Source organism: Parus major, chromosome 21 (assembly GCF_001522545.3).
Source record: "Parus major isolate Abel chromosome 21, Parus_major1.1, whole genome shotgun sequence".
Classification (NCBI taxonomy): domain Eukaryota; kingdom Metazoa; phylum Chordata; class Aves; order Passeriformes; family Paridae; genus Parus; species Parus major.
The window spans coordinates 3806468-3829389 of record NC_031789.1 but is presented as its reverse complement, the minus strand read 5'-3'; the positions used below and the strand labels follow the sequence as shown (position 1 = coordinate 3829389).

Here is a 22922-nt window from a genome sequence, read left to right as displayed (position 1 = left end):
ACGGAGTGACCCCTCCGCAGCCCGGGAACCTCACCGGGCACGGAGTGACCCCTCCGCAGCCCGGGAACCTCACCGGGCACGGAGTGACCCCGCACTCTGTGGCTCCTCACTTTGTACGGAGTTGCCCTTCACTGTGGGAGCCTCACTGCGCACGGGGTGATCCCCGCACCCCGGGGAGCCTCACTGCGCACGGGGTGACCCAGCACCGCGGGGAGCCTCGGTGTGTACTGGGTGATCCCGCACCCCGGGGCTCTCACTGTGCCCAGAGGGACCCCCGCACCTCCTGAGGGCAATCACCAGGCCATGCAGATGCCCATGTCCCCGCAGCCTGAAGGCTACGCAGTTCCGTGTTCCCACACGCCGAGGGCTGTCCCCGCCGCAGGGCCCCGAGGAGCGCACGGGGCTATTTTTGGGCCGTGGCGTGGCAGCCGATCGGCAGTGCCAGGGGGCCCCACGTCACAGGGTCGGCCGGGCCTTGTCGCCTCGGCATCGGTCTCATTCCTGCCGGCACACGGTGAGCAGCAGCACAACTCGGCTCGGATCCCCCGACTTACAGACAGGGAGAGGTAAAGCCTTCACCTTGCCAGGACACACCTGTGCCCAGACGGGGACTTCGGGCATGTGGGGCACCTGGCTGCCTTCACTGCCAGGCTGCCACCGTAGGGCACATCCCTGGGCAGGGGACACCCCATTGTAGGGAATGCTTCCTCTGGGGGAACACCCTGTCCTGGACGAACCCCCACCCCTGTCCTGGGGGATGCTCGGCTGCAGGATGCTTCCTTGCAGGGGAGAGCCCATCTCAGGGAATGCTCCTGCTTTGGGGGACACACACCAGGGGGACACTGCAGCCCCCAGCCTGTGATACCAGGGGAAGGGACACGTTGGGGGCAGCCTCGTGCCGTGCAGCTCATAACCTAAAAATAGTCAGCAGCTCATGGGCCCTGGGGCAGGCTTCGTCCTTTCTGTGGCAACCACAGTGCTCTCAAAAACTGGTGCCACAAAGGGGTCCCTGGGCACAGGGCTTGGCTCTCAACCCCACAGATGGCAGGTGGCATTTTCTCCCCACTGGGGAGCTGCTCGGAGCTGGAGAAGGCCAACTGCCACCCGCTCGTGTGCCTGCTCTGCCACGAGCCCTACCAGCATCCCTGTCTGCTCGACTGCTACCACAACTTCTGCGCCAGCTGCCTGCGAGGCCGCGCCAGCGATGGCCGCCTGCGCTGCCCACTCTGCGGGTAAGGGACAACCCTTAAAACCCCCCCCGAGCATGGGGCACACCAGGGTTGGGGCACAGCACAGGGCTGGCAGCTCAGCACAGCACTGCTCTCTGCATCCCCAAAGCTGCCCCGCCGACCCAGGTGGGTGTCCCTATCCTTGTCCCCATCTCACCCCCGCAGGCACCTCTCAGTGGTGAGGGGAGGCACGGGGCTGCCTCCCGTGGACCGGCTCCTGCAGTTTCTGGTGGACAGCTCAGCCGACAGCGAGGAGGATGTGCAGTGTGCCAACTGTGACCGGTGCTGCACCAAGGCGGTGAGGGCAGCGGGGTGGGTAGGGGACCCCTGCCAGGGCCATGCCTGCCACCAACTATGTCCCCTCACACAGGAGCTGGATACCATGTACTTCTGCAACACCTGTGGGCAGCCCCTCTGCGCCCCATGCCGTGAGGAGACCCACCGTGCCAGGATGTTCACCCGCCACGAGATCGTCTCCCTCTCCAAGCGCACCAAAGACATCCACAAGAAGTGCCGTGAGTGCCATGCGAGGCTGTCCCACGCCATGCTGTGCTGCACTGTGCCATGCCAGGCTACACCATGTTCCTGTCCCCTGCAGCACTGCACGAGGAGCCCTACATCATGTTCTCCACTGAGAAGAAGTCCATGCTCTGCATCAACTGCTTCAGGGACATGCAGGGGTAAGTAGTCCCAGCCCCACACTTGCCATGTGCCCCATCCTGTGCTTTCCCCTGATGTCTGTGCCTGCAGGGAGAGCCGGGCACACTGCATCGACATCGAGACGGCGTACATGCAGGGCTGCCAGCGGCTGGACCAGGCAGTGATGGTGGGCAGGGCTGGGGGGTGTGGGGGTGGTGAGGGGGTGCAGCGCTGTCCCCTGCACTGCAGCTGCCCTGCCACCCCGGGCAGGCTGTGAAGGAACTGCAGACCTCCACGCGTGAGGCCATTGTCCTGCTCAAGGCCATGATCGAGGAGGTTCGCAACAGTGCCAGCGAGGAGGAGGCGGCCATCAACTCCCTCTTCAGCCGCATGCAGGTCTGAGGCAGCCACCTGTCCATCGAGCCCTGTGCCCGTGGGACAGAGGCAGGGTAGTGGGAAGGGACTGGGGTGGCTATAGGACACAGGGCGGCTGTACCATTTGCAGGAGCAGCTCTCCGAGAGGAAAAAGACGCTCCTGAAAGCTGTGCAGAGGTGAGGGACCGTGGGCTGAGCCCTGTCCGAGGGATGTCCCCCCATCCCAAAGTGGTTTGGGATGCCTGGGGCTGGATGGCTCCCTGGGGTCTTGCAAAGGCTGTGCCATGCTCTGCTCTGCTGCAGCCAACACGAGGAAAAGGAGAAGGCATTCAAGGAGCAGCTAGCCCACCTTGCCTCCCTGCTGCCCACTCTGCAGGTAGGGTCTCCCACCAGGCAGGGACATCCTGACACCAAAGCCAGGCAGTGACAGACCCCCTCCACACACACAGGTCCACCTGGTGACCTGCTCGGCCTTCTTGAGCTCTGCCAACAAAGCCGAGTTCCTGGACCTGGGCTATGTGAGTGTTGCCAGCACTGCAGGGTGGTCAGAGCATCCCACAGCAGTGCTGAGCTCAGGGGCAAGGTGCTGGGCACCCCTCACCATGCTTCATTGCTGCCTTTCAGCAACTGATGGAGAGGTTGCAGAGAATCGTCAAGCTGCCACACCGCCTCCGGCCAGCCCAGACCAGCAAGGTAGAGCCCTGCACTGCCCAAGGCAGAGCCTGTGGGCAGTGCCAGCTGCCAGCTCTGCCCCAGCCCCAGTCACACTCTCCTCTCTTGCCCCCCAGATCAACAGCGAGTACCGGGCAGAGTTCGCCCGCTGTCTGGAGCCCCTCCTGATGCTCAGCCCCCGCCGCTCCGTAGTGGGCAGCGCTGGTGGCATTGGTCCTGGCATCACTGGCACAAACATGTGAGGTGCTAGGATTGCACCCAAGGCACATGTGCTACTGTGTCCCCTGCCACGTGCCACACTGCACACTCCCCTCAGCATCTCACCATGCTAAGCTTGCCCTGATGCTGCCCTTGAGCCTGTCACCTCAGCAGTGGTACCAGGACAGCACAGGCACAGCTGCACTGATGAACAACAGGCTTCAAGTGACACTTCTGGGAAGTGGGGCGGGTGGCAGAGGGGCGGGCAGCATCAGGGCTGGCAGCTGGGGGCCTGGTTGAACCTCACTCTGTTCCCCAGCCCGGCCCCTGCCACACTCCCCAGAGGGTTCTGCCCCCTCTCCATGGGTGCTCCACCTGGGCCAGTTCCTGCTTGCCCACATGCCCGTGGTGCTGCAGCCTCTTTGCCTGCCACTATTTTTATCAGAATTTCAGGGAAGTGCTCGGCCATTCTTCACTGGGGATATATTTAGGCCTGTTGATGTCACAGCAGCACCGGCCCTGCCAGGCCCTCCCGGCCAGAGAGGACAAACGGGCACTGCCGCCCCATGGGGATTGCTCCTCACCCCCAGCCAGGCTTGGCACTGCAGGGTGGCTGAGCTCCTGGGGGCTGCTGGCCCCAGCACGGGCGGGGGGAGCACGGCGCTGCACGGTAGGACCAATGGTGGTGGTGGTTAGCACAGGGAGACCATGGGATGGGGGGAAACAGAGAGGCAGTAGTGCCTGCCAAGGGGCCAGGAGATACCAGCGGTGAGGGAGCGAGCTGTATCCCGCCTTTTAGAAACTGGAGGGTGCCGAGCTCAGCTCCTGGCTTCACACTGCCACAGCTGGTTCCAAAACTGCAGGAATGGGGAGAGCAGCCCACAGAAATCTGATTTTGGGCACAGCATAAGGCACCTCTGACTGAACCCCTGTGCCTGGGTGAGGGGAAGGGACATGTGGGACTGGTGCATCCCCAGGTTCACGGGAGACAAGGGGCGGTGGGGCTGCACTGGTGGCATGGTCCCTGGCACATCACCCCCACTGCTGCTCACCTGCAGTATGTCACTGTCACCTCTCCATGCAGGCTCCCCGGTGGCCAATGCTCCAAGACCCTCATGGTGCCCAGCTGCCCCCCCACCAGTGACAAAATGTCCACCGGCCCCATGGTGAAGAAGCCAACAATGCATCGGTACATCAGCACCAAGGTGCTCCTGGCTGAGGGGCGCGAGACCCCCTTCGCCGAGCACTGCCGCAACTACGAGAACACCTACCGGGTAGGGAGCATGGGTCGAGGCAGGGTGGGATGGGACAGGACGGGCCAGGCTGGTGCTGCTCATGTGGCTGTGCCCCCTGGTTCCTGCAGATGCTGCAGACGGAGATACAGGGCCTGAAGGACCAGGTGCAGGAGCTGCACCGTGACCTCACCAAGCACCACTCACTCATCAAGTCAGAGATCATGAGCGAGATCCTGCAGAAGTCGCTGCAGATGGACGTGCAGATCGCAGCTCACTACTCCGCCGTGGAGATGATGCGCAGCGTCTTTGAGGAGGTACAGCCAGCACATCCTGGCAAAGCAGGGCCCCTCTGTGCTGTACTGCTGCAGACTGCCCAGCTCCCTCTCTTCCTTCCAGGTCTGGGAGGAGACCTACCAGCGGGTAGCAAATGAGCAGGAGATCTATGAAGGTACTGGTGACCCCGCGCTCCCTCCCCGTGCCCCCTGTGCCCACCCCCTGGGGGTGGCCGTGTCCCAGCCTACTCCTCTCGCCCCCAGCCCAGCTCCATGACTTGCTGCAGCTGCGGCAGGAGAACAGCTGCCTGAGCACCATCACCAAACAGATTGCGCCCTACGTCCGCTCCATTGCCAAAGTGAAAGAGCGGCTGGAGCCCAGGTGAGGGGTGCAGGGGCTTTCAGGGCCAGGGGGGACATAGCTCATGGCTCACACCCCTCCCACCACAGGCTGCAGGAACCCCAGGAGCCCAAAGAGGAACAAACCCAGATGCTGCTCAAGATCTGTGACGACAATGAAGTGGTGCCAAGGTAGGTGACAGCAAGCACCTGAGTGCCAAGTTCCTCCCATGCCTTCTCAGACAGTGACCCTGTCACGGTGCCTTCCCTTCCCCAGGGATGCCTCGCCTGGCAGCAACAAGGTGGCTTCAGCCAGCCCTGGGGAGGGCTTCATGCCCAGGGACAACCCTGGAAACCTCTCCCCAAAAAACAAAGACTGCTGCAGGGGCCAGCAGAAGAGCGGAGCAGAGAGTGCTACTCTGAAAGAGCCGGCACCGTAGAGCCGTGCTGGGCACGTGGCAGAGCCGCTGGGCAGAGTCATGCCCTGGTCACTGACCAGCTCCTCTTGCCCAGTGCCACAAACCAGGGCAGGAAACAGCCCAGCCTGCCATGTCTGCAGCACATACAAAGGCCTCAGGTGGACTTGCTTCTGAAAAATTCTCTTTGTGCTCTCCCTTGCGTGTGTCAGAGTGAAATAAAAGGGTGCAGTTGTCCATGTCTGCGTGGTTCTGCAGCACTGACAAAAGGGATCTGCTGGCTCAGGGTGTCCAGCTGCTCCTAAAACCACAACATCAGCAAATTGTGGGGAAAAGTAACTCCCAGGGCAGAGTCAGGGGTACACAGCCAGGTGATGGAGCATCCTGTGAAGTGCCAGGCAGCCACACACCACTATGAGCTAGGTGCCAGGAACAGCTGCTCTAGAGTTTCCCTGCTCATGTGGGATCTAAGAACTCACCAATCACTGTGGCACTGAGGGCAGGGTTTCACAGATTACTCCAGCTTTTCCCTAAAACTTCACATGCCTTCCCCACACTCGGTAAGCTGCTGTCTCCTTGCAGAGCTTCTGGTCACAGGACTTAGGAAAAGGTTAAGAGAAGCTGCTGGTCTCAAAAGTGTAAAGAGGCACTGAAGGTTTTGCTCAAGGTGAAGTTCATCCCTTTCTTTCGGTGCCAACACATCCTGCTTGGACAGAGCCTGCACAGCTGGAACTGGCACTTGCGAAATTAGGATCAAGGTGCATTTACTATGAAGAACAATCTGGGAATGGGGCTTTGTTTCTGTTGTCAAACAGCACATCAAACCCAAGTGACAATTGCTTGTTTCAAAGTTTCTTTGATCAAGGGCACAGCAGGAACATTACTGCCTACAAAAAAATTAGTTACAGTTTACCAGCTCGAGGCACCACTGGCTGCAACCAGAGCTTCCTGAACAAGAACAGCCCAAGTGGGAGCCTCCAAGTTCCCAGCACAGATCAGCACTCTCCAGCTGGTGAGTTTTCACCTTTGTTCTTTTCTCCCAAGCCAAAACTCTGCTCAGCAAAGGACACATTACCAGCAAGGGTATCAGGCAGATGCTCTGTGATCAAACAAACCCAGTGGAGGATGGACTCTGCATCAGTTCAGCAAGGAGAAATGGAGGGTCGGGGTTAGGGTCAGCCTCATCCTTGTGGCTCCACAGCCCCACAAGTCACTGAGTCACAATCGTGCCTCAACACAGTGCTGATGTGTTCTGAGAGCCCACCTGGAATTATAAAAATTCCAGTTTCCAGCACCTCAAAGTGCCACCAGCACCTCAAGAGACTTTCAAATAACCAGACAGAAGATGGCAAAGTTTTCTCTATTTTTTTTTTTATAAAATAGAAAACCTAAACCCAAACCCAAGCCATTCTCACCAAGTGCCCCTTCCTGAGCCATACCGCAGCGCCTTCCCCATGGAACACCACAAGCTCCAAGCATGAACTGGCAAGCAACTCATTTCCATTCCAGCAAGGAAGAATAATGTAGAACTCAAGAAAACAGTGAACCTCTTTGGTATTTAACAACAAAGTTATACCACACAGCTCAGTGGGAACCATTTCCAAATGGTTACTATAAAAGAGCGTTTGCTAGCCCAACTCTTCTCCTAGTTGGAGATTTCCCTAGAAGCATCTCCTACTCACCCTGACATCACAGCTTTTGCCCAAAAGAGCAGGGAAGGATCTCAGGGACTAAAGCCCTTAGCAAGCCTGGCAGCTGTGGTTCTTTCACAACCCAGAATCCTGGGACCTCTGCAAGACGGAGGCAGCCTGGCAGGATAGGAAGCAGCGTGATTTGGAAGCAGGAAGAAGGAACAGAGGTGGCAGCGGGAGGCAGCAGGTGGAGCAGTGACACTGCATCCACAGCAGCATCCGAGGGAGGAGAAGCGGGCCCAGAAGTGCTCAGATCCAGTGGCATGAGGGGAGCAGCAGAACCCTCCCTGCAGACCCCAAGGCCTAGAGAGAACTGGGTGGTGCCGTGCTGCTGGCACTCTGGTGCTTCAAGGGCAGGCAGAGCCAGAGGCTGCTTCCACTGGCTGCCTCAGTGCCAGCTCAAGGAGTTTGGCCCGAAGAGATTAAAGCCGTGTCACCGGGCTCATGAGGTCAGAAAGCTTTAAAATTGAATTATGCAACAGGAACAATCTGCTGCCCAGCACCTTCCCCATCCAGGGCCAGGAGAGCAGTGCTGTTTTCTGGTAGAATCAGTTCCAGAGCCGTTCCAAGACAATTCAGCTGCTCATTCTCTTTAGGGTCGCTACAGGCTAAGTTATCTGGAAGATCCCTGAATGTGCAACGAAGGACTGATCTCAAGGAGGACGAACAAGCTTCTGATCTATGAGTGACCCAGCAGGCTGCCCAACGCCGCAGCCCTCCACCAGCTCCTCCTGGGTGGCCGGGAAATACCAACAGGCACCTCCAGAGGCCAGTGCCACACAGGCTCTGGGCACAGCAGGAGCTGGGCGTGTGCTCAGCCAGTCTGGTTTTCGCCCATGTTACAGTTCCAGTTTGACTCCTTTAATAAAAGGGAGACCCGAAGGCACCTTCCTTTTGTACTCCAGGTACTCTTCTCCAAAGAAGTGAATGAGTGTGATCTCCTCCTCCTCGATCCGCTCCCTGAAGAAGCGCCAGGACGCCAGTGCGTAGCCCACCACACAGATGGGATTGCAGAGCAACACCTGGAACAGATGCTGCTGGTGAGCGTCCCGTCGAGAACCCAAGACTGCCCCAGCCCCACAGCTCATCCCCCTCCAGAAACATTGGCACAGAAAAAGAAAAGACCCCAACACTCCTTGTGAAACTTCATAAGCACGAGTTTCTCCCCAGAATGAAGAAAGCAGCGCACAGGAAGCACTGGCATCACTGCCCCAGCTCTCAAAAGCTCTATGTACTATCCACGGACTCTCTCCAGAGAAACAATCCAATGTCAGTGCCCAGCCAGCCAAAAGAACACACAGCTACAGAAGCTATGGCTCAGCTGCAGCTAGCCAGAGCTGACCCTCTAGCCAGGGAGTGTCCTTGCCCTCAAGCACAGGACTGGTGTTTGGCAGGAGCCAGGTTGAGTCTGACCACTCGTGGAAGGCATCTTGACCACAGGGATACAGAAAACTCTGAACACCAGCTTTAGACCAGCAGCAAATCCCACCCCAAGCCTCCAAGGGGGTTGTGGGTCAAAACCCCAGCTCCATCATGTCTCCTTACTGCACAGAGAAAATTAAAGGAACAAAGATCACATGGGTCAGAGTGCTCAGGGATTCCTGATTTCCTGCTTTCCAGTGGGAGGCAGCAGAATCCATGCCCAGCATCAGGTGGTGTCTGCACCCCATCACAGCGTATGCAGCACTGAGAGCAAAGACTGGGGTTGTGACATGAAAGAATCTGAGCACACTGGATACAGTACCTGTGTTCCAATACTCCAGTAAAACCATCCCACATAGGATGGGTGCCGGAACCACCCGTACACCCCACTTGTCACCAAAGTGTGGGTGTCAGATTTCTCGTTCTGAACGATGTGGTTGAAGTTGGAGCCAGCCGTAAGCATGGCTGCTTTCCTCAGGCAGTCCCCGAAGATCACCATCAGCAGCCCCACGGTGCTCAGCCAGGTGATCTGCTTCAGCTCTGCATGGACAGGGAGGGGCACAACGGGTTTGCACAGGTCTCGAGGGGTTCAGGGGGCTGCTCAGTGAGTGGGCTTTGCCCCCCATCTCAAAGCAAAATGTGTGACAGCAGCAGTCACACGCTGCCCTCCCACACCAAACAGATAAAACCAGCAACCCCTGCTTGGTGTTAGCATAGATTAGTCTGTGGGGCCCAGCTGTAGAGGCTCAGCAAAGATAACACAAAGCACAGCCAAGGACATACTCAGACTGCTACAAAACAATAAAGGGGAACAGCTTCCCTCTCCCAGGAATAAACAGGTGAGCACAGCCAGTTTGCCCCAACTGGGCAACCAGCAACATATTTTGATGACTTGATTTTATTCCTGTCAAAAGGCAGCACCCAGATGTACCTGACACATCATTCTTGTACCTCCAAGGCAGGAAAGGGCAGAAAATCCCCTGGCCTGGCATGTCAGAGTGAGGAGGGGCTCCCCCCTGCCCTCCCAAGATCCAACCCGAGCGGCTTTGAGCACTTAGGGATTATGACCATGACAAAGCTGATGCAGGGCTGTCACGGGGCAGCAAGCTGAGGGTCACCTGCACTTTGCCATCAGACAGATGGACCACAGGCGAGCCACGTGCAGCTGGGCAGAATCAGGGAGGGATGGGGTGGCCGACCTGGGAAGAAGAGCTTCTCCAGCGTGAACTCCACCCAGGAGGACAGGGCAGCCAGGTTGTACTCGAAGCTGTGGTTGAGTAGGAAGGAGTCCAGCGAGAGGCTGCGCGGGTTGTTGATGGCTGTGACCAGATACTCCGAGTAGTGGAAGAGGGAGAGGGAACACATGTACCTACGGCGGGAGGGATGGAAGGGCAGGTTTAGTAGGGCCAGGGGCACCGCGCCCTCCCGGCTTCCCGGCCCGGCCCTTACCATCCGAAGTGGCGCCAGGCGGATCGGCCGGCGCTCAGCAGCAGCCCGCAGCCGAAGGCGAAGCCCAAGAAACAGGCCCGGACGGCGATCTGCAAGCACAGGGAGGGGAGAACGCGCTGCCGCCGCCGCTCCCCGGGCCCGTGGTATCCCTACCGCCGCATCTCGGGACCGGTACGGAACCCTCCACAGCTGCACTTCATCCCGCCGCCCGCCGGGGCCACCCCCGTACCTTGTAGAGCGGCCGCGGATAGACGAGCAGCAGCGCCGCGTTCACGCCCGCCACGTGCAGGGCGAGAGCTAGGCGGCCGCGCAGGCCGGGAGCGGCCAGCAGGGAGGGGGACGAGCCGAGTAGCAGTGGCAGGGCCGCCACCGAGGCGCCGAGCAGGAAGGAGCAAAGGCTGGCGCGGCCCTCCCGGCCCAACCGCCCTCTCCGCGCCACCGCTGCCGCCATCATGGCGGCCCCGCCCCACCCGCGTCGCCCGGGAAACGGCCTCGCCGCTCTCGCGAGAGCCCCGCCCCGCGCAGCCGCGGCAGCAGCGGAGCGCCGCCGATCTCGCGAGAGTCGCGCGGCGGCCGCCGGCGGTGCTGTGGGGCGGGGCTGGGCTGCGGCTGGCGGGGCTGGTTCGGGTTCGGTCACGGAGCCGGCGGGGTTGGAGACCTTGGCCATCATCCTGTCCCGCCTCCAGCCGGCACCGCCACTGTAACCCCTAAAGCACATCAGCCAGTGCCAAACACTGCTGAACACCATGGTGACTCCACCACCTTCCTGCTGCCTGAGCACCCGAACACAGAAAATATTTTCTGATACCTGTTCTGAATTTCCACTCTGTCAGCCTAAAGCCATTATCCCATGTCCTCGCACAGCAGGCACGGTAAAGGAGATGAGCCCCCACCTCACTACACCCTCCTGTCAGGTACTTTATTGTTTAATACGCAAAACTGGGAACCCATCCCAGCAGGAACTGCTCTGAGGGTCCTGTTAAAACAGCCAGACTTCCTTAAAAACAAGGTCGTGAGCGCCTGGCGCCACTTGGGGAGCACGGGTGGATCCGGGGGAGGGAGGAAAAGCACAACTGTTTGAAATAAAAGTGTCAGCCTTTCATTCCAGTCAATGAAACAGACTTTATTTATGCCACAGGATTCCTTAAATAACTTAGATGTGCACAGAGAACTACCTAGAGATGTCACAGACATTCAGTGCGGCCCCGGCGCGGTGCAGCACGTACGAAAGCTTTGGTGTGCATGGTAGGACAAACCAGCGAGTCAAACACAGCAGCACAAAGACTCGCGGCCTCACGCGCCCCTCAAGCCACCACACACCTCCGTCCTGGCTCTGACACAGGCAGGAGTGTCGCCAGTGGGATCAAACAGCAACAATGGCTCTGGAGGCAGATGGCAAATGCCTGGGAAGACTCCTGGGGGCTTTCAGGGAGCTTCAGCCACCTGAAGCACGAGGTCTACGGTGCTGAGCCCATCAGCAGCAAAGCAGTGGCGCCGGCAGCGGGCTGGGGCGGGCGGAGGCATGGGGCTGGCGCGGACCGGACACAAAACAAACGGGAACAACCTGGATGTTTAGCGGGCGCTGGTGGCGAGGGTGCCGGACAGGTCACTGCTGAGCAGCCTGCTGCATCTGCGCCTGCCGCTTGGCTTTGGTCTGCAGGTACCTGCCCTTCCCTTCCTCGAAGCGACGCTTCTCGTCCTCTGTCTCCGTCTGAGGCCACAGAAATAGTGTGAAGCTGCAGCATCAGTGTGCTGCGAGTGTGTGCGGGAGGAAAACGTGCCTCCCTCAAAGAAGTATGAGGGAAAAGCTGCCCTCCGTCAAACACACAACATGACAGCCAGTGTGCTCCTGCATGAAGCAGGAGACCTGTGCCACATCAAATATTAACCAAGACCCCCAGTCAAGAGCACCACGTCAGCAAAGCCCTGCCAGGATTAGGGGAGCTAATATAGGCAGGAGACTGGAATGGGAACACCATGGGGAGCAGCAATTAGGGATGTGGGGGCCTCTGTTGCCATTCAGGGTCCCCTGGTGCAGAGCCCACATGCAGCCTGTCCTCAACAATGAGAAAGGGGAAAATCCCCAACCTCCACATTGGCAATTTTCAGAAGAAATAAAAAAATACCCTGAAGCCTCCCCTGGAAAATCTCGTTCATGCTCATATTTTTCTGCTGAGTAACTAAAGGGAAGATGATTTCTTGGACAAGAAGTCCAGCTGGGCTCTGCCCCAGGAGGAACAGGAAAGGTGATGGCCCTGCTGGCTCCAGTCCAGAGAGAAAAAGCTCTTACCAGCAGCTGCGGGACAGGCAGGGGCTTCCCTTCCTTGCTCAGGGACACATAGGTGAAGAAGGCGCTGACGGCACGGTACCGCTCCCGAGGCTCATCCACAAACGGGTCAGCATCCACAAAGACTTCTATTTCCATGGACTTATTGCTTGTGAATGTCATACGTCCTGAGACAGTGATGACACAGCCTGTGAAACAGAGAGGGGCTGGTGAAAGGAGCAAGGGATCCTGCATGTTTTATGCTTAAGCTGTGTCTTAAGCGGAGCACAGGACAAATCAAACAGGGATTAATTTTTTCCGCTAGCATGTCCTGAGAGTGCACCCAAGGGAGCCAGGGTGTGACAACACAGGAGATCACAGTGCCTGCCACCATCCCTGGTACCTTTTTTGATCTTCTCATGGAAGTTGATGGCATCCACCGAGGCAGTGACAATGTTGGTCTTGCAGTGGCGGGCAGCCACAATCCCAGCAACCTCATCCATGAGCTTCATGGTGACACCTGTGAGGGGAACCAGAGCATCCTGTCTCAGCGAAGTCAGTGGGATTTCAGGAAAACCACACAAAGGTCAGTAAGACCTTAGCATGGCCAAAGCTATGCTAGGGAATTGGACCAGAGACTAAGTCCCAGTTTCAGGAAAATCCAGTACCAGCACAAGGACTCCTGTCAATACCAGGGCAACATCCTCGCAGACCTGTGATTAAGGTCAGCTCAATCTCTCCCAGATTTCTCTAAGCAAACCTCACCCTTGCAAGGCAAGACCAGTCCCATAAACCTTGAAACAGCTCTGAGCCATGTTGGTTTTGTTTATTAAAGGATTAGGTATGTGTTGTCCCAGCCCTCAGCAAACACACCTCTCCCAGAGCTTACACCACACATGCCAGCTCTGCAGGTGATGGGCGCTGCCAGCCAAGAGGAAATGACTTCAGCTAATTGCAGTGACACGCTGCGTGTTTGTACTCCAGGATTTGCAATCTCAGAGGCGATGACAAAACTGTAGGATTTACAGTTTGAGTATGTGAGTTTTTGGGATACACAAAAAGAGGAAGCTTTTGTCTCAGCTAAAGCAACTCTGACCCTGACAAAGGGCCTGTGTGCCCAGAGCCAGACAGAGGCAGAGGCAGAGCCCACCAAAAACACTGAGTCACTCTCCAATCACACTTTGCTCCAGGGAAAAGCCACCTGGACCTGCAACCCAGCTGCTGTGCAGGGCAGTGCTCACTCACCTCCGTGCACAAAGCCCAGCAGTGTGCAGTCCGATGGGCCCACCAGGTGGATCAGGCTGGACTGGCTGTAGCCAACGGTGTGCGGCTCTGGTTAGAGAGCAAAGCAAGGTGAGAGCTGCTCAGTTGGCACCTGTACACCACCATACACCTCTGTATTTAGTTGTCCAAAGAAAAAAAAACATGGGGCTAAAAAACAAAGCTGAACTACCTTGAAACCAGTGGTTAAACCAGGCTGGAGAAGTTCCAAGGGCAGAGACTGTTCACCACCTGACAGGCTGCAGTCTCCCTCTAATCCCTACCCATCCACTTTATTCTAGCTCAGCTCATTTCTTTCTTTTCAAGCTTTCAAAGAGCATGAAAGCAAACAGGAGTGAACTGGGTCACACGGCAGTCTGCCTCCCGCCACAGCTGAAGCTCCCAGACCCTACTGCATAGAGCCCCTGTTTTCCCCTTGGTGGGAAGATCTTCACCCCCCAATGCCCCCAACCCTGGAACATCCTGAGAGACCCCTGTCCCACTACAACCTCCAGGTGACAGAAGTCACACCCTCAAACTCCCAGCAGAGGAAATCCTCTCTCAGAAGAGCCTGTGTTTTCTATCTAATGAGAGATGTTAAAAAAGTTTAGAGGAAGGAAAAGCAGCCAAGTCCCACTCAGGGTGACCACCCATGCAGCAGCGCCTGCTGAGCCTTACCTTTTGTCTGCCTGTCTGTGAGCAGGGAGGACAGAGGAGAAAAAACATTTGAGCAACTTTCATCCCGCAACATTCCCCATGTGCCACTTCTCTGCCTCTGCCTGAAGACCACAGCCAGGCCTAGAGGTCACCCTTGCCCAGCCCTTGCATTTACCCCTTGCTGAGCAAAATCAGCTCTAGTGCACAAAATCTAGCTCTGTACACAAGCACACAAGGGATGCAAGGAGTGATACAGGAATGGGGTTTTGGAGAAGGGGATCTCATCCACCAGCCCTTGCAGGGTATCGCAGGCATCCACTCAGCTCTCCCTCCACTAACACACTGTGACTCCAAAATCCCATCCCCATCCCTGGTGTGGTGTTTCAGAATGCACACTTGCAGCTACAGGGCCCTGGGGATGACCAGAGTTGCCCTACTCTTACCCAGAGCAGTTTGGTCTCCCAGTATTGCTGGGCAATTTGCACTGGCTACATACTGCCCATGTTACCTGGGTTGATGACAGGTAAGATCACGTCACCATTTCTTTGCTTTGTTTCCAGCCGATCCAGCTTTTGCTCCTCGTAACGCTTCTTCCCCTCATCCTCCTGCTCCTTTCTCGCATACTGGAATAGAAAGCTGGTAAGAAGGGGATTGGCAAAGCCACTGGCACAGCTGGAAGTGCCAACAGGGACAGGTTAGTGCCATTCCACAGGGAGGACAAGTTCCAGTTTTGGGAGACCCAAGTGAGCTGTCATACCTGGATGGGGGGAACCTCAAGGACCTTATTCACATTCTTCAGAGACAGAGGCACATACCACAGTGTCGCCTTGTTCGTCACCTTCTTTGCCCCTGGAGGAGAAGGGGGCAGCAGGTGATGGTGCCAAGGTCAGCAGTGCTGTACCTGCACCACTCTGGGGATGGGCACACACCAACAATGCCACTTGCATTGGTGGTCCCTTGCCCTGCTGGCTCCTGCCAGGCTTTAGCTCGTAGCAGATGTGACAATGCAATGCAGATGTGTCCCAGCAAGCAGAACTGGTTGTCACAGCAACAGCAGGAAAAGGGGACTTTTTCAGGCCAAAGGCAGCCACAGGCAGCAAATCAGGCAGGAAGAGCTATGAGCAGATTTTGCTGTTTTTCACTACAATAGAGCCATAAATCCCAGAGAACCTGCCTCCCTCCCCAGCACCCTCAGCTCTGTCGATAAACATGCTAGTTCTCCTCTCTGCCGAATTCTGCCAGTGATAGAGCTGAGGATGGGGTCACTGCTGCAAGCTCTTGGCTTAACACTGTTATTCCTGGAGCTCTGGAACACAGCCACCCACCTGTTAAAATGTTTTCAGACATGACGTTGACCTGAACCTCCACAGAGTGCCGGGAGGTGTAGGTGATCTCGGCACTGACGTTGGCCACCTCACCAATGCACATTGGTGAGAGGAAGTCCGTCCGCTCCACCCGTGCCAGTGCAGCCACACACGGCTCCTGGGGACAGTGAGACAGCCAAGGTAGTGATCAGAGCCACGCCACACGGGACCACAGCTGGCAGCTCCCTGAGATCAGTCAAACTGGCCACGACACATGTGGCTCGGATACTGCAACCGCCACTTTATCAGCCACTGGCCATGCTTCCTTCCCCATCTGTAACCAGCACCGCAGTTCCCCCAACTCACCTTTCTTGGGAGTTAAAACATTAACAGCAATAATGAGCAATAATGTTTCTGCTGGTAAACCACAATTTCAGCAGAACGCTTCTAGCTACTGGGCCCTGCCCAGCCAAAGACACCAGTGGTTTGCATACAGGAGCAAACACTCCCAGTGCAGGACTTCTGTTGCCCCTGAGACGCGGCAGGGAGTCAAGGATCACTATGCCAGAGGATGGCAGGCACTCCGGCACCTACTCACCCCGGCCTGGGAATTGCAGTGGCGGGTGCTGATGATGGCTCCTGCCTCCTCGATCATCTTCAGGATGGTTCCCCCGTGGACATTCCCCGCGATGTTGGCATCGTCTGGGCGCATAATCCTGCCGAAGGAGGCAGATGAGAGCTCACAACCCCTGCCGCGCCCCCAGCCCAGCCCCGGTGCGGCTGCCCGGAGGCAGCATATCGCCCACCGGCTGAGCTGCCGGGCCATCGCTGCTCGCATGCGGCTTCCTGTGAGCGGCAATAGAAAGCGCTCCGAATTACTGCTGGGAGCGGAAGGAAGCAGGGCGCCTCTGCCGGGGCAGCCGGCGTCTCACCGGGGCCGCACCCCGCCGGGCCCGGGTGCGGCACAGACCGAGCTGGGCACGTGCCGGTGCTCCACGCGGCCTCCCGGCAGCGGCCGCGCTTCCTGCCAACGGCGAATAACGGCCCGGGGGCACCGACACGGCGGCTGCGCTCTGGCCCGGACAGGAACTGCTGTTTCAGAGCGGCCGCACCCGAGAGCCGCGGGAACACAGGCGGGAGAACAGCGGCAGCCCTGCCCGCTCCCAGCCCCCGCACCACGGAGCACGGGCGCGGCGCTGCTGCGTCTCTGCCCGCGGCCGGTGTCACTGACAGCGTGACTAAAGCGGGCGGCGCCGCCGATGCCGATGCCGACAGCAGGGCGGGCGGCATCTCGGCTGCAGAGCGGCACCCGCCCGCGGTCCCCAGCACGCCCGCCTCCCTGCCCAGCCCTACCCGGGCCCCCGGCCGCGGCGGGGCCGTACCTGGACACCTGGATAGCGGCAGGGCTCGGGCCCGCGGCCCCCGGCTCCGACATGGCGGCACCGGAGCCCCGCCCGCAGCGGCGCTGCGGCACCGGCGCGCTTGGCCACGCCCCGCCGCGCCCTGGGCACGCCCCACCGCGCCCCGGACGCGCCCCGCCGCCCTCCGCCATTGGCGGGAAGCGCGAGGCGCGCCCCCGCACGGGGAGGAGCGCCGGGGCCGCGGGGAAACGGGGCGGGGGCGGCTCCGCAGCTGCCCGCGGAGTTGTGCGACTCCACCGGGACTGGGGCCCCTCGCCGTGCCCAGGAGTGTCCTGTCAGCGCGGGGACGCGTGGGGAGTCAGGGTCTTCGGGTCCGCACGAGCAGCACCGTTCCGCCCCCGGCCGCTTTCTCGGCGCCGTCGGTTCTCTCCCGCTGTAGCACAGCTCCCGTGGGCGAGCCTCCAGGGATTTTGGGTCGAGTGGTGGCGACAGTCCCGAGCAAGTAGTGATAGCTCGCAGTGGAGGGCACGCAGGGTCCGGAGGGGATCCAGGATCCTTGCCCGGGGGACGCGGGGTGCCGGGAGCCGCGGCACTCACGGCCTCGCGAACTCTCGGCTCTCGATGGTGCGAGCGCGGCGGCGCGTCTCCGTAAGGGAGCGGAGGGTCTGCTGGCAGAACGACAGCCCGCGGGCGCGGGGTCCAGGAATGCCGGAGCTCTCACCTAGCACAGCTCGGCGGAGGCGGGGGGGGTGCAGGAGCCGGGGTGCCTGCCGCGCCACGCCCGGTGGGCACATGGCCTCCCGCCCTCCATACCGCTACCGGCGTTATGAACCGCCGGCGGGACAGGGCGGGAGGGCCGGGCAGGGAAGGAGGCGGGCAGGGCGGCCTTGCCTTGTCCTCGGTGCTGATCAAGAGGTACCTTCGCTGTCCGCGGTCCTGACGAAGGGGTGTCCCCGCCTGTCCTCCAACGCCGCCCAGCCCTCCCGCCCTGCCCCGCCAGAGGTTCATAAGACCACTTTGCCGATTGGCGACCGGGACCGGTGCAAGTCCGGGTGGACTCCAAAGCGGACCGTGCCCGGCTACCGGCACCCCGCGGCCGGCTGAGGCTGGGCAGCCGCCCGCCCAGCGCCCCCCGTTCTGCCTGAGCTGCTTAGGACCGGCAGCGCACGTCGGGGGTGCCGGAGGAGCCCGTCTTTGCCGCGCCTCTCGCCTGGGCGGGCGGCGGGAAAGGACAACCATGGGGCCGAAGCTGAGGGCCGGCAGCCGCGTACGGGCCGCTACGGGGTCTAGCCGGACTTGCAGCCGTCCCGGTCCTGGCCCCGGCAGCCATCGGGAAAAGCGCGGCTGCCCCAGCTGAGGCCGGGGGGAGCGGTGCGGGGGTCCTGAGAAGCGGGCAATCGCCGCGCCGTCGGGCGGGGCGGGCGGAGGGGCGGCCCCGGGGGAGGGAGAGGAGGAGCCGACGGGGCCGGGGGGCGGCTGGGCGGGAGCGCCGCGCAGTGCCAAGCGGCGGCCGGGGCCGCCGGGGCCGGGGCCGCCGCCGGGGCCGCTGGGGCCGGGGCCGCCGCCGGGATGGCGCTGGAGCGGGCGCTGCAGGCGGCGCGACAGGGCGACGTGGAGGCGCTACGGGGGCTGCGGGCGGCCGGGCTACTGCGGCCGGGGCTGCGGGACGCCCTGGGCGCGTCCCCCGCGCACCACGCTGCCCGCGCCGGCCGCCTCGCCTGCCTCCGGTACCTGGCGGCCGAGGCCGCGCTCCGCGGGGACGCGCGGGCGCGAAACGGGGCCACGCCGGCTCACGACGCCGCCGCCACCGGCAACCTCGCCTGTCTCCAGTGGCTGCTCACGCAGGGGGGCTGCGGCGTGCAGGTGCGAGCGGGGTCGCGGGGGGCGGCGGATGGTCCCTCGGTGGCGCGGGTGGCCGGGGAAGCGTTCCGCGGGCCCGTGTGGGTGGCTGTGGCCGCGGGGACACGGTCACGCGTGGTGCTCCCAATTCTGCCGACGGCGAGCCGGGGTCCGTCCTACCCGGCACGGGCAGAGCTCCGCCGCCCATAGCGGGCGACATCCGACGGACTCGGAGAGTGCCCGGCATCCCGGAGGGGTTTAGCCGTCGGGGCCGCACATATTCCCCGGGGCTGCCGCCCCCTCCCAGGGTTACACAACGGCGGGACCGGGGCGGTAAGCGGCTTGCCCCGGGGCCGGCCGAGAGTTAAAGACATGTGACGGCCAAAGGAAGAGGAGGCGGCGGCGGGGCTGGGAGTGGAGATTAATCGGGAAGGAAGGGGTCAGCACGCATCGACGACCTCCTGGCCAGGGGCCAGCTCTACCCGCGCCCCACCGAGCGTGGAGGGCGGACGGGCCGGCGGCACAGCGGGGCTCGGCGGCAAATTCCCGCGGTTAGGGGCTCCGCGGCCGGTGGAACAAGGAGGGCATTGTTCTGCACTCACTGTGTGCGGACGCAGGCCCTTGACAGAGAGCAGACACGTTGGTCCCACGGTTCCTCCAATGCCCCGTGCTTTTGCTTCAGCCCTGCTCCGTGCGGACAGGAACTCCACTCTGACCAGCTCCGGGTTGGGGGATGCCCCAAGGCTGCCTGCGGTCCCCAGCCCCCTAGCCGGAAGGGCTTGGTCCCTCGTGCTGACAGCCGTCCCACTTCTTCCTGCAGGACACAGACAACTCTGGTGCCACCATCCTACACCTGGCAGCCCGCTTCGGTCACCATGAGGTGATCGACTGGCTCCTCCGCTTTGGAGGCAGCGACCCCACGGCAGCCACAAACACGGGAGCACTGCCCGTCCACTACGCCGCGGTGAAAGGGGATTTCCCTTCCCTGCGACTCCTCTTGGGACACTGCCCCAGGTAACGGCCCCCACTGCTGGCAGCGAGACAGGGTCTGCCGGAAGCTTGGCACCTACCAGCAGGAGAGGGGCTAGTGGGAGAACAGGGTGCCTGCTGTGGCCCCAGCCCTCCCTCCAGCCATTGGGCAAGGTGCCAGCTCTGGGAACGAATGCTGCAGCCACCCTGATCTCCCAGCTCCAAGGGCAACGCGGCCACGTTATCAGGCTGGGCATCCAGCTGCACCTTCTTTATGGCCCACAAAGAAAGGGCGAGGAGGAGAGGGGCGAGCGCTGGCAGAAATATTGTCACTGGGCGCTGAGTCGGCTCCTGGCGCGGGGCGATAACACAGCCGCCTTTGTCCGCCCGCTGTTATGTAAATGGATTAGGCTGACCGCCGAGGAGAGGCTGCTCCCGGCGCCGGAGGCGACCTTTCCGCTTGTCCAGGCCCGTGGGCATTGCTGGGCACGGCAGCCTCTCACAGACGGCTCCGTCGCGGCAGCATCCCCGCTTTTCCTCCTGAGCGGTACCTGGGGCCGGGCTGGTCCCCGGGTTACACGGCATAGCAGCCCACAGGGCTCGCGATGCCGGGCCTCTCCACGAGGCTGCAGCAGGCGATTAAGTGGCCGCTAATCCGATTTCCTGTGGTGGGCAGAGGCCACTAGAAATAACCCACAGACCCGGCCAAAGCGGAGCCGGGGGGATGCGCTGTTGCTCCACATTGTCCCTGGAAGGCTCCAGGCTTGTGGATGAGAGGGATTGTACAGCTCTCCCACATCCATGGAGTCCTAAGGCAGCGGGACGTGAACCAGCACTCGGCACCCTCTGTCTCCGGGTGCCACAATACTAGAGCCCTGCATTCTTCCCTCCAGGCAGGACCAGACATCCCTGGATCCCATGGCACTTACTGGCCAGAGCTGTCCCATCCCCAGTTCTTTATGTCCTTGCCCCAGGTGTGCCGGCTTAGCCCTGAGCACTTCTGGGATTAACCCCTGCAGCCCGAGCTCAGCCCCAAACCAGTCACTGCTCCTGCTCAATGCCCACTGTGTCAGCCCAGGTGTGGCACGGCACTCGCATTGCCTTTCACGCTGCTTGCCGGGGTTGCTCCGCTGCTGTCACCGCCTTCCCCTTGAATTATTTAGGGCTGGCCCTGCTCCCAGCCCCGCGCCTGCCCGGAGGCTCCGTTACAGCTGCGAAATCCAATCCCCGGTGCCGCAGTGGGATGCTGCCGCCCCCAGCCCACCTTCGCAGGGGCCCGCGGGCCCCCCGGCAGCCGGTGGCCCAGCATGGGGTCTCAGCCATCTGGTAAAGCAGTTTACTGGTGCTGCCCAAGTGGCTTAACCCCTTCCCAATTACTGAGAAATGGGAATCAGAGACTGACCCTGTGCCTATGCTCCCGCTGTCCCCTGCACCCCAATCTGCAACTGCCACAAGCCCCAGCCCCTGCTCGGGGAGCACCCCTTGTGCCAGCCTGGCACTGCTGGACCGCAGGACAGGCACTCGGTGACACGGCACGCAAGGCACAGCGGGAAGGGAGTGCTGGCCACAGCTCGTCTCACAGTTACCGGGATCAATTATTAAGGGCCTGCGATCATTGCGATAACAGAGCAGAGTATTTATTGCTCTTCCTTTTTTAAATATTCAACAGGTTTTTTTATGGAGCACTTAATAAAACAGCTTCCTGTGGGGTCGGGAGGCAGGATGCAGGATGTGGGATGCAGAATATGGGTTTATAGGGGATGTGGGGTAAAAGGTGTGGGATTCAGGATTTGGGTTGCACAGTTTGGGAAACACAATTCAGGATGAGAGACACAAGGATGCCAAGGCCTTTTGGGGCAGAGAGGGTACACCGGCACCTGGCAGCTGGGCTGGGCAGCACCATGGTGCAGGTTGGCCTTTCCCCACCAGCTCTACGGCCGGTGCTGTGTAAGAAGCTTAATTTAAAATGCGACTAAATTGCAGTGTCCAAAAACAGCCGGAGGAAGGAGCTTAGCCTTAAGCAGCTGATTAACTTAGTGACCTCCCGCTGCAGCTGCAGCCACCGCCTCAGCACGGGGACCTATGGGAAGCCATGGGGTGGACATCTCCCAGCCCTAGCACTGCCCTGCCTGGCCACAGCTGTGTCCCCTGCACCTCCCCATGTTCCTTGTGTCCCACAAGCCCCCATATCTCTATATCCTGCCTGCCCCCTGTCTCAGCCCTGGCGGTAGCAGTGGCCACAGGTGACGGGCGCTGTGCCCTGCTTGCAGTACACTGAGTGCCCAGACCAAGACGGGGGCCACCCCGCTGTACCTCGCCTGCCAGGAGGGCCACCTGGAGATCATCCAGTACCTGGTGCAGGATTGTGGGGCTGACCCCCACGCGCGCGCTTATGACGGTATGACCCCACTGCACGCCGCCGCCCAGATGGGCCACAACACTGTCATCGTATGGCTGGTAAGCACTGTCCAGGCACAGCATGGCACGGCGTGGTGGCACAGCATGGTGGCACAGCACATGGCGCACAGCCCCAGTGCTCAGCCTGCCTGCTCACACAGATGAGCTTCACGACGGTGAGCCTGTCGGAGCGGGACGCTGAGGGGGCCACGGCCATGCACTTTGCTGCCAGCCGCGGCCACGCCAAGGTGCTGAGCTGGCTGCTGCTGCACGGCGGGGAGATCACTGCAGACGGCTGGGGCGGCACACCGCTGCATGATGCCGCCGAGAATGGCGAGCTGGAGGTGGGTGCTGGTGGCCAACAGGGTGTCAGGGCAAGGGGGGGCCCTTCCCTCCAGCCCTGCCTTGCACCCCCACTCTCCCCAGTGCTGCCAGATCCTGGTGGTGAATGGTGCCGACCTCAGCATCCGTGACCAGGACGGCTACACAGCAGCCGACCTCGCCGACTACAATGGCCACAACCACTGCGCCCAGTACCTGCGCACCGTGGAGAACATGGTACGGCGGTGCCGGGGACAAGGGCGTGGGGAGCACGCAGTGAGCACACAGGGCCTCCCCACACCTGCTCTGCTGCCTGACCCCACGGCTGTGCCAGCAGAGCGTGGAGCACCGTGTGCTGTCACGAGACCCCTCAGCGGATGGGGAATGCCGACAGCCCGACTCGGGCATGTCATCACCCAACACCACGGCGTCGGTGCCTCAGGCGCGCTTCGAGGTGGGCTCCCCTGCCAGCACCCTCTCCAACTACGACTCCTGCCACTCCAGCCAGTCCAGCACCGGGGAGAAGAGGGGCGGCCCCCCAGGGGCCCCCGCTGCCCGTGAGTGCGGGGCCAGGGGGCACGGGGCGGGGGGTGCGGGTCCAGCCCCCCCTG

At 60.8% G+C, this 22922-nt stretch overlaps 4 protein-coding genes across 8 annotated transcripts in view; 2 read left to right on the top strand and 2 right to left on the bottom strand.

Annotated features, from left to right (window-relative positions):
- The first annotated feature begins 457 nt into the window (after nucleotides 1–457).
- RNF207 (ring finger protein 207) lies at nucleotides 458–5616 on the top strand. The gene is made up of 18 exons (XM_019008755.2): nucleotides 458–566; nucleotides 1042–1232; nucleotides 1395–1527; nucleotides 1600–1744; nucleotides 1828–1909; nucleotides 1980–2055; nucleotides 2139–2264; nucleotides 2374–2420; nucleotides 2547–2619; nucleotides 2693–2761; nucleotides 2868–2936; nucleotides 3032–3153; nucleotides 4198–4387; nucleotides 4477–4662; nucleotides 4745–4796; nucleotides 4885–5002; nucleotides 5071–5151; nucleotides 5237–5616. The coding sequence occupies exons 2-18, from the start codon at nucleotides 1042–1044 to the stop codon at nucleotides 5397–5399; spliced, it is 1923 nt and encodes a 640-aa protein (XP_018864300.1). The 5' UTR covers nucleotides 458–566; the 3' UTR covers nucleotides 5400–5616.
- A 1104-nt stretch (nucleotides 5617–6720) lies between these two features.
- ICMT (isoprenylcysteine carboxyl methyltransferase) lies at nucleotides 6721–10399 on the bottom strand. The gene is made up of 5 exons (XM_015648162.2): nucleotides 10167–10399; nucleotides 9938–10026; nucleotides 9688–9857; nucleotides 8811–9028; nucleotides 6721–8088 (listed from the first exon to the last, which is right to left on the bottom strand). Exons 1-5 carry the CDS (start codon nucleotides 10389–10391, stop codon nucleotides 7906–7908), a joined length of 885 nt encoding a protein of 294 aa, XP_015503648.1. The 5' UTR covers nucleotides 10392–10399; the 3' UTR covers nucleotides 6721–7905.
- Nucleotides 10400–11039: 640 nt separating this feature from the next.
- ACOT7 (acyl-CoA thioesterase 7) lies at nucleotides 11040–16911 on the bottom strand. 5 transcript variants are annotated; one of them, XM_015648157.1, is made up of 10 exons: nucleotides 16807–16911; nucleotides 16023–16140; nucleotides 15446–15602; nucleotides 14878–14969; nucleotides 14629–14743; nucleotides 14142–14156; nucleotides 13449–13535; nucleotides 12607–12723; nucleotides 12228–12412; nucleotides 11040–11648 (listed from the first exon to the last, which is right to left on the bottom strand). In XM_015648157.1, the coding sequence occupies exons 1-10, from the start codon at nucleotides 16857–16859 to the stop codon at nucleotides 11544–11546; spliced, it is 1044 nt and encodes a 347-aa protein (XP_015503643.1). In that variant the 5' UTR covers nucleotides 16860–16911; the 3' UTR covers nucleotides 11040–11543. The 5 variants fall into 5 exon arrangements, with proteins under 5 accessions (XP_015503643.1, XP_015503645.1, XP_015503644.1 ...); XM_015648159.2 differs by lacking the exon at nucleotides 16807–16911 and adding an exon at nucleotides 16231–16413; XM_015648158.1 differs by lacking the exon at nucleotides 14142–14156.
- A 1443-nt stretch (nucleotides 16912–18354) lies between these two features.
- Nucleotides 18355–22922, top strand: part of ESPN (espin) — an 11193-nt gene continuing 6625 nt past the window's right edge. The window contains exons 1-6 of the mRNA XM_033519366.1: nucleotides 18355–18807; nucleotides 19424–19638; nucleotides 21864–22050; nucleotides 22152–22334; nucleotides 22417–22548; nucleotides 22649–22868. Coding sequence (XP_033375257.1) covers nucleotides 18355–18807; nucleotides 19424–19638; nucleotides 21864–22050; nucleotides 22152–22334; nucleotides 22417–22548; nucleotides 22649–22868 — 1390 coding nt within the window. The remainder of the gene's footprint in view (nucleotides 18808–19423; nucleotides 19639–21863; nucleotides 22051–22151; nucleotides 22335–22416; nucleotides 22549–22648; nucleotides 22869–22922) is intronic.

Excerpts from the sequence above, each read along its gene's own strand:
- RNF207 (XM_019008755.2), top strand. The coding sequence starts at position 1,042 with ATGGCAGGTGGCATTTTCTCCCCACTGGGGAGCTGCTCGGAGCTGGAG. Across the intron at positions 2,937-3,031 it reads GGCCAGCCCAGACCAGCAAG|ATCAACAGCGAGTACCGGGC; the intron begins GTAGAGCCCTGC and ends CTTGCCCCCCAG. Across the intron at positions 5,152-5,236 it reads GACAATGAAGTGGTGCCAAG|GGATGCCTCGCCTGGCAGCA; the intron begins GTAGGTGACAGC and ends TCCCTTCCCCAG.
- ICMT (XM_015648162.2), bottom strand. The coding sequence starts at position 10,391 with ATGATGGCGGCAGCGGTGGCGCGGAGAGGGCGGTTGGGCCGGGAGGGC. Across the intron at positions 9,858-9,937 it reads GCCTGGCGCCACTTCGGATG|GTACATGTGTTCCCTCTCCC; the intron begins GTAAGGGCCGGG and ends CTCCCGCCGTAG. Across the intron at positions 9,029-9,687 it reads GGAGAAGCTCTTCTTCCCAG|AGCTGAAGCAGATCACCTGG; the intron begins GTCGGCCACCCC and ends CTGTCCATGCAG.
- ACOT7 (XM_015648156.3), bottom strand. The coding sequence starts at position 16,262 with ATGCGAGCAGCGATGGCCCGGCAGCTCAGCCGGTGGGCGATATGCTGC. Across the intron at positions 14,970-15,445 it reads GTCTGAAAACATTTTAACAG|GGGCAAAGAAGGTGACGAAC; the intron begins GTGGGTGGCTGT and ends CTTCTCCTCCAG. Across the intron at positions 11,649-12,227 it reads TGCCTGTCCCGCAGCTGCTG|ACGGAGACAGAGGACGAGAA; the intron begins GTAAGAGCTTTT and ends CTGTGGCCTCAG.